The sequence below is a fragment of the Dendrobates tinctorius genome, unplaced genomic scaffold (assembly GCF_039654945.1).
Source record: "Dendrobates tinctorius isolate UK_male_01 unplaced genomic scaffold, ASM3965494v1 ptg000069l, whole genome shotgun sequence".
NCBI classification, from domain to species: domain Eukaryota; kingdom Metazoa; phylum Chordata; class Amphibia; order Anura; family Dendrobatidae; genus Dendrobates; species Dendrobates tinctorius.
In genome coordinates, this window is record NW_027361737.1 from 22,102,797 (window position 1) to 22,114,971 (window position 12,175).

At 49.4% G+C, this 12,175-nt stretch overlaps 1 protein-coding gene across 1 annotated transcript in view; it reads right to left on the reverse strand.

The window, feature by feature from the left end:
- ING5 (inhibitor of growth family member 5) overlaps positions 1–12,175 on the reverse strand; it is a 32,036-nt gene that overhangs the window by 15,129 nt on the left and 4,732 nt on the right. Inside the window, exon 2 of the mRNA XM_073581177.1 lies at positions 11,758–11,829. Coding sequence (XP_073437278.1) covers positions 11,758–11,829 — 72 coding nt within the window. The remainder of the gene's footprint in view (positions 1–11,757; positions 11,830–12,175) is intronic.

Here is a 12,175-nt window from a genome sequence, read left to right on the forward strand (position 1 = left end):
GGTGAGCTGCCTAATCGTGGGGCACAGGCGCTGTGTGGCTTTTATAAACCTTCTCACCCAGGGATGTGCAGCTAACTGGTAATCGAAGAAGGCGCTCAAGGCTGAAACCTGGACTTTTAGAGTGCTGGGCTTGAGGCCTTTATTAAAACCTGCCTGCAGGAAAACTAGTATGTTAGGGAGATCAGGGGTGCCTGCCACGAGCTCGGACCTGCCACCCTCCAGACAGAATCTTTTCCATATCTTCCGATAAATTGCCGATGTCACCGGCTTCCTACTGGCCTGTAGGGTGGATATGACCTGCTCCGACAATCCTTTTGCCTTCAGGATGTCCCTCTCAGGATCCAAGCCGATAGATGGAGTCTTGCTGGGTCCGGGTGGTGGATCGGGCCCTGGTAGATGATGTTCTCCCACAGGGGCAGTTCGACTGGATCTTCTACTGCCATGGCTCCTAGAAGGGGAAACCAGCTTCTCCTCGGCCAGTATGGCACTATCAATATCACTCTTGTGTGGTCCTCGCGTATCTTCCTGAGCACTGCCGGTATGAGGGCCAGTGGTGGGAACGCATAAGAGAGGGATTCTCCCCAAGTCTGACTCAGGGCGTCTACGCCTTCTGGGTGGTCCATCGGATTTAGGGAGTAGAATCTGGGAACCTTCGAGTTCTTCCGGCTTGCGAAGAGATCTATACTGGGGGTCCCCCAGCGCTGACAAAGCTGGTCGAAGATTTCTACGTTCAAGTCCCACTCTGTCGGGTAACATAGTAACATAGTTATTAAGGTTGAAGGGAGACTTTAAGTCCATCTAGTTCAACCCATATCCTATCCTAACTTGCCCTAACATGTTGATCCAGAGGAAGGCAAAAAAAACCCATGTGGCAACAAGTAAGCTTCACATTGGGGAAAAAAATTCCTTCCTGACTCCACATACGGTAATCAGACTTGCTCCCTGGATCAACGCAATATTAAGGAAACTAGTGTATATACCCTGTAATATTATACTTTTCAAGAAAGGCATCCAGTCCATTCTTAAATTTTAGTAGGGAATCACTCATTACAACATCATATGGCAGAGAGTTCCATAGTCTCACTGCTCTTACAGTAAAGAATCCGCGTCTGTGAGTATGCTTAAACCTTCTTTCCTCCAGACGTAGAGGATGCCCCCTTGTCCCCGTCACAGGTCTAAGAGTAAAAAGATCATTAGAAAGCTCTTGGTATTGTCCCCGCATATATTTATACATTGTAATAAGATCACCCCTAAGCCTTCGATTCTCCAAACTAAATAACCCCAAATGTAATAACCTGTCTTGGTATTGCAGACCCCCTAGTTCCCTAATAACCTTGGTCGCTCTTCTCTGCACCCGCTCCAGTTCAGCTATGTCTTTCTTATACACCGGAGACCAGAACTGTACACAGTATTCCAAGTGTGGTCGCACTAGTGACTTATATAGAGGTAAAATTATGTTCTCCTCATGAGCATCTATGCCTCTTTTAATGCATCCCATTATTTTATTTGCCTTTGCAGCAGCTGCCTGACACTGGCCGCTAAATGTGAGTTTGTCATCCACCCATACACCAAGGTCTTTTTCAGTGACTGTTTTGCCCAGTGTTTTACAATTAAGCACATAATTATACAACTTGTTCGTTCTACCCAAGTGCATGACCTTACATTTATCCCCATTAAAGCTCATTTGCCATTTATCAGCCCAAGCTTCTAGTTTACATAAATCCTCCTGTAATATAAAATTGTCCTCCTCTGTATTGATTACCCTGCAGAGTTTAGTGTCATCTGCAAATATTGAAATTCTACTCTCTATGCCCCCTACAAGGTCATTAATAAATGTTAAAAAGAAGCGGGCCCAAAAATGACCCCTGTGGTACCCCACTGCTAACCGTGACCCAGTCTGAGTGTGCTCCATTAATAACCACCCTTTGTTTCCTATCCCTGAGCCAGCTCTTAACCCACCTACACATATTTTCCCCTATCCCCATTGTTCTCATTTTATGTATCAACCTTTTGTGTGGCACCGTATCAAAAGCTTTTGAAAAGTCCATGTACACCACATCCACTGCATTCCCTTGGTCCAGTCCGGAACTTACCTCTTCATAAAAGCTTATCAGATTAGTCTGACAGGAACGGTCCCTTGTAAACCCATGTTGATATTGGGTCATGAGGTTATTCTTCTCCAGATACTCCAGTATAGTATCTTTTAGAAAACCCTCCAGGATTTTACCCACAGTTGAGGTTAAACTTACTGGCCTATAATTTCCAAGTTCAGTTTTTGTCCCCTTTTTGAATATTGGCACCACATTTGCTATACGCCAGTCCTGTGGTACAGACCCTGTTATTATGGAATCTTTAAAGATTAAAAATAATGGTCTATGACTGTGCTTAATTCCTGCAGTACTCGGGGGTGTATCCCATCCGGGCCCAGGGATTTGTCAATTTTAGTGATTTTTAGACGCCGCCGTACTTCCTGCTGGGTTAAGCAGGTGACATTTAACAGAGAATTTTTATCCCTGATCATGTTATCCGTCATGGGATTTTCTTGTGTAAACACTGTTGAAAAAAAGTCATTTAGCATATTGGCTTTTTCCTCATCCACCATTTCACCCAAACTATTTTTAAGGGGGCCAACACTATCATTTTTTAGTTTCTTACTATTTATGTAGTTAAAGAATATTTTGGGATTATTTTTACTTTCTCTGGCAATGAGTCTCTCTGTCTCAATCTTTGCTGTCTTGATTTGCTTTTTACAGAATTTATTTAATCTTCTGTATTTAGTTAATGCCTCATCACTACCCATTTGCTTTAATTCGCTAAATGCTTTATTTTTGTCCCTTATTGCGCCCCTTACAGCTCTATTTAGCCATAGTGGTTTCTTCCTATTTCTCGCATGTTTATTCCCATACGGTATATATTGTGCACAGGTCCTATTCAGGATGCTAATAAACGTCTCCCATTTTCTTTGTGTATTTTTATGTCTCAGGATATCGTCCCAGTTAATTCCACCAAGATCATCTCTCATCCGTTGGAAATTTGCTTTCCTGAAGTTTAGTGTCCTTGTAACCCCTCTACTACACTTATTAAAGGATACAGGAAAACTTATTAATTTGTGATCACTGTTACCCAAGTGACCCCCAACCCTTACATTTGATATGCGTTCTGGCCTGTTGGTTAATATTAGGTCTAGCAGTGCCCCCCCTCTTGTTGGGTCCTGAACCAGTTGTGAAAGGTAATTGTCTCTCATAGTAGTCAAAAACCTATTACCTTTGCTGGAACTGCAGGTTTCTGTTCCCCAATGTATTTCAGGGTAGTTGAAGTCCCCCATAATAATGACTTCTCCTTGAGTCACAGCTTCATCTATTTGCTTTATGAGGCTATTCTCTGTTGCTTCCATTATTTTTGGAGACTTATAACAAACCCCTATCAGTAATTTATTATTTTTCACCCCTCCACTTATCTCTACCCATAGGGACTCTATATTTTCATTAGATTCATATATATTATCACGAAGGATGGGTTTTAAGGATGATTTTACATATAAACACACGCCACCCCCTCGCTTATTTGTTCGGTCATTTCTGAACAGACTATAGCCCTGTAAATTAACCGCCCAGTCGTGGCTCTCGTCCAGCCATGTCTCAGATATCCCCACCATGTCATAATTATGTTCCAACAACATTAACTCCAATTCCTCCATTTTGTTGGCGAGACTTCTGGCATTAGTATACATGCACTTTATGTATCTCTCTGTACCTCTATTCTTTCTTAAATTATTAACTGTTCTAACCCCACCCCCCATGCCACCCCCAATTTCATTATTTGTGCCCAGGTCTCTAGCTGCACTGTCTTCCCCTCCTATAAAAGGAATACCCTCCCCCCCGTCCCTAGTTTAAACACTCCTCCAACCTTCTAGCCATTTTTTCCCCCAGCACAGCTGCACCCTCCCCATTGAGGTGCAGCCCGTCCCTAGTGTAGAACCTGTAGCCAACTGAGAAGTCGGCCCAGTTCTGCAGGAACCCAAACCCCTCCTTCCTACACCAATTCCTGAGCCACTTATTAACCTCCCTAATCTCCCGATGCCTCTCTGGCGTGGCACAGGAAGTATTTCCGAAAATACCACCTTGGAGGTCCTTGCTTTAAGCTTACAGCCTAATTCCCTGAAATCATCTTTAAGGACCTTCCACCTACCTCTAACTTTGTCATTTGTGCCAATGTGCACCATGACCGCTGGATCCTCACCAGCCCCTCCCAGTAATCTGTCAACCCGATCAGCGATGTGTCGGACTCGAGCGCCAGGTAGGCAGCACACCGTTCGACGATCCCTGTCTTTGTGACAGATTGCCCTATCTGTTCCCCTAATAATTGAGTCTCCCACTACCAGAACCTGTCTGGCCTGCCCTGCTCTCCTATTTCCCCCCTTACTGGAGCAGACACTCCTCCGGCTTTCAGAGGACATGCCTTGCTGCAGCAGTGCTACGCCTGCACTAACACTCCCCTCATCTGCCAACTTAGCAAACTTATTGGGGTGTGCCAGATCAGGACTAGCCTCCCTGGTGCTCTTCCCTCTACCCCGCCTTCTAACTGTCACCCAGCTAGCTGCTTCATTGTCCTGCAGCTCCAACCTAGCATCCCCCCCCTCATCTATCCCATTGAGCGTCTGCTCGGTGAGCAGAAGACTCCTTTCCATATTGTCTATGGATCTCAGTGTTGCCAGCTGCACATTTAGATCCAGTATCTGGGCTTCCAAATGCACAATGTGCTCACATCTTGCACAGCAGTATGCACCCTCGACCGGCTGTTCAAGGACTTCATACATGCGGCAAGACGTGCACTGGATGGCATTGGCAATAGTGGAGCACATCCTAATGGGGATTGCACCAGACAATAAGATAAGCAAAAATAAATAATAATAAAAAAAAAGTATTAATATACTATAACAGCAATTCAGTAAGACCTCCCTTGGAAACTCCCTGAATCCAAAGTCACAGAATCTCAAGTCACACACTTACCACAGTTCGCACTTACGCTCAGGTCACACTCAGCTCGTTCACACTCGCTCAGGTAGAAGATTTAAAAGAGTTGTTTTTTTTTTCCCCCTTTCACCAGCACACCACCTTGCTGCTCAATGCACTTCCAAAAGGAGTTGAGCCCCAACCAGCTGCCCCTTATAAACCCTTAATTACTGTATGAACTCCCACCCTTAATTAACCCCTTGTGAATATAGTTACACTTCAAGATTTAAATGCAATATAGTTAACCCTTAAAACAGATAGTAAAATAAGAGATTAACCCTGTAGAGAGAAAAAAAACAAGCCCCCAAGCCCCCCAAAAATTGAACAGGTAGAAAGCACTCAGCAACCTACAATTCAGCAACTCACACAGGTATTTGTTATAGGTTTTCCAAACAACTCTTCACAGAATCTCAAGTCACACACTTACCACAGTTCGCACTTACGCTCAGGTCACACTCAGCTCGTTCACACTCGCTCAGGTAGAAGATTTAAGAGTTTGTTTTTTTTTCCCCTTTCACCAGCACACCACCTTGCTGCTCAATGCACTTCCAAAAGGAGTGGATCTGTTGTCTGCTCAGGTAGTCTGCTACTTCGTTTTGGGAACCCTCTAGATGTACCGCAGTCACGGATCGGACTGTTCGTTCTGCCCACGTGAATATCTTTTCCGCCAGTGCCTGTAGTGGTTGATGTCTGGTTCCTCCCTGGTGTTTCAGGAATGCCACTGTCGTTGTATTGTCGGATAATATGCGGACATGACGACTCTTTAGTACCGACCGGTTTCTCCGCAACGCTTCCCAGACCGCGAAGAGTTCCTTGAAATTGGAGGATCTGGCCTTGATGCTTGCTGGCCACTTCCCCTGGAAGATCTTCCCTTCTATGTGGGCTCCCCATCCCCACGCACTTGCGTCTGTGGTGACTACCACGTATGGAGAGGTTGTCCAATGCACGCCCACCTGAAGGTTCCTGGACTGTGACCACCAGCGAAGGGACTCCTTTACTCGTCCTGAGAGCCTTAGGGGTTTGTCTAGCGACGCCTAACTCCTGTCCCACCTCGCGAGGATTTCTCTTTGTAACAATCGTGAGTGGAATTGGGCCCATCGGACGCACTGGATGCAGGCCGTCATGAGGCCCAGGACCTCCATTGCTTCTCTTATGGAGCATTGACGCTTCAACAGGCCTCTGGTTCTGGCCTGAATGGTCTTCTGCTTCTGCTCGGGTAGCCAGGATATTCTGTCGGCTGAGTCTAGGAGGACTCCCAGGAATACCTTTCTGGTGTCTGGTGTGAGGTCCGACTTCTCCCAGTTGATCACCCAGCCCAGGAACTCCATTACGGTAGTTGTTCGGATCCTGTCTCAGATGAGCGCTTCTTTGGATCTTGCCACCAGTAAGAAGTCGTCCAGGTACGGAACAATCACGATACCCTGATCTCTCAGGTTGGCCACCACCTCTACCACCAGTTTCGTAAAGATCCTGGGAGCTGAGGCCAACCCGAATGGAAGACCCTGGAACTGGAAATGGCAGGTCCGGGATGGTAAGCTGATCGCGAACCTTAGTAGGCTTTGGGATGAGGGATGGATAGGAATCTGATAGTATGCCTTTTTTAGGTCTAGGGTGCACATAACTGCGTCCCTGTCTATTAGGGGAATTGCGGATCGGATTGATTCCATCCGGAACCTCCTGTATCTGACCCAAGTATTCAGTGGCTTCAGGTTTATGATGGTGCGGGCCTCGCCGGATTTCTTTGTGATTGCAAACAGGGAAGAGTAGTGCCCTCTCCCTCTTTCTGACGGTGAAACTGGTATTATGACCCCTGAATCTAACATGTCCTGAAGATCCGACCACATTGCGGAGTCCTCCCGGACGACGGTGGGGGCAATATATCTGTCGGGGGGAGGAGAATAGAGCTCTATCCTGTAGCCTTCCCTGATGGTTCTGAGGACCCACTGATTGTTGGTGACTCGGGACCAGTTTGCTGCAAAGTGGCGAAGTCTCCCCCCAATGCCTATGGCGTCATTGTCTCCTCGATCTAGATGTTGATGCAAATGGGGGACCTCTGTTCCTCCCACTTTGGCTGAAGGAGCCTTTGTAGGAGATTCTATTAGACCTCGCCCGACCCCTAAACTCCGTCTGTCCTCTGAAGAAGGAGCCTCTCCGAAAGGACTGGGGCCGCCTGGGTTTTCCTTCCGGGAATCCCTTATTCTTATCGGACACCAGCTCAAGGATATTATCAAGGGCTGGACCAAACACCCTCAGGCCCGAGAAAGGGATGGCATATAGCTTTGCTTTAGAAGGGTTATCCCCCGACCAGGATCTAAGCCAGACTGCTCTCCGGGCCGCATTAGAGAGGGAGCTGTTTCTGGCCGCAAACCTTACTGATTCCGCCGACGTATCCGACAGGAACGCCGTGGCTGATTTCAAGAGAGGAAGAGATGCTAGTATCTCTGACCTCGGGGTCTTGTTGGTTAGGTGTTCCTCCAACTGCCCCAACCACAAGAACATAGACCTGGCCACCGAGGTGGCTGCTATGTTGGCTCTAATCAGGGCCGCCGACATCTCCCATGCTCTTTTTAACAAGACGTCCGCCTTTCTATCCAATCGGGTCTCGAAGACCTGATGAGTCCTCGGATGGGATAGCCGTCTTTTTAGTAACTTTGGCGACTGGGACGTCGATTTTAGGGACTTCTTCCCACGCCCGAGTTTCCTCGGGATCGAAGGGCAGTCTATTTTTAAAGTCTCGGGAGAGTGTCAACCGACGCTCTGCTTCCTTCCACTCCTCCTGGATCATTGCTTTGATGTGTTCGCTTACAGGGAACACCACCTGTTTGCGGGACACCAGTCCTCCAAACATTAAGTCCTGTCTGGACTGTGGCTTAGGGACTTCTTCCATCTGCATGGTATTTCTGACCGCGTGTACCAGCTTGTCCGTATCCTCCAGTCTGAATAGGTACTTCCTGCTCTGATCCTGTCTATCCCCCAGGATCTCGCCTTCTTCCTCCTGGTCTGAGTCCCGGAAATCGGATTCCTCGCTAGGGCTCGCTTCTGATACTGGGTCTGGTTCCCACCTTGGACGCTTGCGACTTGGCCCAGGGCTGGGGGACTGACGCCGGGCTGTAGAGGCCTGAATCTCTTCCCTTATCAGCGACCTCATTTCGGAAAGGAGAGATGGCTGTTCCTCGCCTATGACCCTGGAGGTACAGGGACCGCATAGGGTCTTGCTATAGGTGTCCGGCAGCTTTGCTCTGCACACCGGACATCTGACCGATTTGGAGGTGGCTTTTGCCGGGTCCTTCCCCGAGGGGGACTCTGCCGGGATTCCCTTTTCCTAATAACATAAGGGGCACCTATTCAGATCTGGGCTGTGGGGATGGGTGGGGAGGGTGGTCTGCGCTATGCGCACTTACCCCTCCACCAGCTGCAGCGTTGCCTTCCATCCTGCTCCAGGCTCGACCAATGCAGTCACACAGCCTAGAACGACCTGTGGCGACTCTGGAGAGCGCTGTGGTCCAGGAGCGCGCGCGCCCTGGATTTGAAACCGGCGTCTGACGTCACCGGATGTGACGCTGGTAAGCCGCGCCTCCATTTCCTGCCGGGCTTCTGCGCGCGACCGCGCCCGGTTCCCCGGTGCCGCCGCCTGCAGGGAGCCGCCTCCCCGCCTGCTATGGCGTTCTGCTGGAGGCCTCCCAGTGCTGACCTCGCCAGCCGTCGGCGCCGTCCTGCGGGTACTCGGCCCGCCGCGGGGCCCAGCCCGTCTGGCCTGGCAGCCCCGATTGCGCCCTCTTCTGTCGGCGCCCGCTCGGCCAGCCGCCTGCGGGGAGCCGACCCGTCCTGGAGCCGAGAGCCCCCCACCGGGAGGAACGGCTCCCTCCAGGAGCGTCGTCCTGCTCCTGGCCTTTGGAGCCGAGGGACTCCCCATCGGGGAGTTTCGGCCCCGGGACCTCTTGACAGGGGAAGGATTGGACTGGCCGCACGATCCCCTGAGCCCCTCCGGTAAGCTCTCGTGTGTCCCTCCGTGCAGGGACAGGAAAAACACTGAGGGAAAGGGGGTGGGACATGGCCTTTTAACCTCTCGTGTGCTTTCCTGTCCCTGTAAGGAGGAGGAGGACGTCCTCCATGGTGCTGCCAGGTGGACGCCCTGGAAAACAGAGTTGGAGGGGGAGAAGAAAATTCTCTGTCTCGTATCCGGAGGATACCAGCTCCCTGACCCACTTGTCGCCATTGGGTAGATCTATGAGATTTGGCTCCCCTAGATCCAGAAGCCCTAGGCCTGGGTTTCCAAGAGCAGTTAGATCTGTATGAGACCTGCGAGCCTCTGTCTCCGCGCGGGGACCGGCCTGATCCGGAAGAGAAGGACCAACCGGAATTGTTGCGAGAAGATCGAAAACGGATCGGCTGTTGGTTGCGAAACAGCCGAACAGCCCCTATTGTTGAGGAAGGAATTTACTTTTTCCCCCGGTAGTATTGGAAATGAGTTGGTCCAGTTTCTCTCCAAAACAACGACTCGTTTGAAATGGGAGAGGAGACAACGATCTATTAGGTGTGGCATCCGCCCGCCAGCCGCGGAGCCATAGGGGTCTTCTAATGGAGATCACATTAGCGGCAGTTTGAGCCGCGCAATTGGCGGCATCAAAAGAAGCGTCTACTACAAAGACAGCTGCGTGAATTATCTGCCTGGCGACAGTGGTTGCCTCCGGAGGATGATTGGTGCCTTGGAAGGAAGTAATCAAGACTTCTACTCAAGCGGCCACTGCCTTAGTGACCCAAATTGCCTCGAGAGATGGAAGAAAACGCTGCTCTTGAAGCTTCAAAAAAACTGAACGGGCAAGGTAGTCAATTTGACAATTGGAGGGGCTTCTGACTAATGAACCCTCAGAAACAGATAGGAGCATTTTAGAAGCAAGACGCGATACAGGAGGGTCCACCGGAGGGGACTGTAACCAATCCCAAATTAGGTCTGGATGAAAAGGGTATTTAGCCTGAGTAGACTTTTGCCCTGTGAACCGCTCATGTGGCCGATCCCTATGTTACTGGACGGCTAGTAAATAACGTGCGCACACGCTAGGTTCCCTTAAATGACCCAGAGTGTGCCGGAGTGGGAATATTTTCTTCATCCAACCTCAGAATCCTGTTGACTGATTATATAAGAGAATCAAGCGACTCTTGATCAGTTGGGGGATTCTAAGGGGCTGACGTGTCAGATTCGAATTCTGAGCCGTGCTGGCTGTGAACCTCAGGAGAGGGCGAGCGAGAGACAGGAGTTGCTGAGGCGCTGACCGTCCCTTGGACGAGTATGGTCCCTGCTGGGGGACTGTTCCCGGCCGACGCTAGAGCCCTCCGCGGGAGGTAAGGACGCTTTCTGCCTGGGTCAGAGACTCCACCGACCGTGACAGGGGCGCAGCCCAGTCAGGGTTACTAAACGCGGGAGGCCCATCAGCAGCGGCGGCGAGGGACATTAGAGCGCAGGTCAGGGCGCAGTCCGTGTATAACGGATTAGTCTGTGCACTGGGTAAGGCAGACTTGCAAGTGGTACACACAGTAAAAAACTCAGTGTGCCTTTTTAACAGCCCGTTTAGCCTCCTTAGATTGAGGCATAGCGCTCCTGAAAGGGTTAACGGCAGAGTGTCTGCAGCTGCAGGGAATGTGCCGTGAAGGGGTTAAGCATTAATCTGAAGGCAGATGCAGCTTACCCGGTCCTGTGCTGAGTCCCCCGGGAGGAAAAAACGGTGGCCTTGTGGTGTCACCCAGTATCCGGCTGTACAGAGCAGGTATGCGCCGGGGGTGGAGAGAGGGCGGCGCTAGTTTATATTGCGGCCTAGCAGGCCGGAAAAGCCGGGGACTAAATTTTTGGCCTACCCGAGCGCCGGGGCCGCCGCGATGGAGCGCCGGGGCACCACCGCAGGACCCGACCCCATACCTCCACTCCAGTGCTCAGGCAGGTCGTCGTTGTCCGGGGTCTTCTTGTCTCATCCTCCGGGCGATGTAGCAGAGCTGGAGGAGGTCTTAAAGGGGTATGCTCAATCGATCCACCCTGTGGTAGGGGGATGGAGAGCTCTTGGTCTGGTTCAGGGCATCCGAAAAAGCGCTGCTCAAGTCCTTCTCCATGCACTCCTGTGCTACGTCCTGTTGTGCTTGCCCTCCTATCCGTGGATTACCGACCGTAAGGGAACCATCGTCAGAGGAATCAGCCCCATTTGTCGCAGGAAAGTGTACGGGGAGGTATACTCCACGTGCTTGCCTGTTGTTGGTTCGGGGGAGAGCGAGCCGTAGAAAGGAACAGTCGCCCCCTTCACTCCGTTAATTAAAAAATAAAAATTTACAGAAAATTCAAAAATAAAATAAAAACAGTGGGGTCTGAAACCAGACCCAAGTGCCTCCTACAGATACTAAGCAAAGAACTGGAGAAATCGCAGCCAGCGAGAGGGTGTATACTGCAGGGGAGGAGCTAACTTTTTTCTGGTTTACTTAGTGTCCGCCTAGTGGCCAGCAGCATAACACCCACTGTCTCCGTGTCCCCCAATGAGGCGTAGGAAAAAACTTGTTTTTCTTCTCTTTCAGGTTACATCGGGGGCCGCATCTTATATACGAAAAAAAATAGGTGACAGATTCCCTTTAAATTGCTGCAAAATGTAATTATTTTTCATTAAAATCTTATTTCCGGTTGGGGTGCGGGATTAAAGATTTCAAGGCAAGGTATTCACCAATATCATAAGCCTGGACAACACCTTTAAATGAAATATAAAGAACTTACCTTCTGTCCTCTGATCTAGATCGCTCATAAGTTGAAAATTTCTTTGGAGTTCACATGGTAAATTTTCTATACCTTTACAAAAAAAAAAAAGTTTTATTAATAAAAAAAGTTTGACTTCTAGGAAAATTTTGCTTACGTATGGACGGAACCCGCAGAACCACTGATGATGTCATGTTCCAGTGTGTAACCAATCACAGCCATTAAGCTACTGAAAAACTGGATACAGTCGCTTCTGGCAAACACCAGCCTTAGTGCAAATATCCAACTTCATTACCATTCAGTTTTAGATAAAATTATATATTTCAGAAAAATCTAATTGTGAAAACACAAATGTACCTTACATTAGTAAGAGGACCCCCACTTCCATCCTCCCACCACGGGGTGGTGGAGCGGCTGCTACTAAAGGGAGGTCTACAAT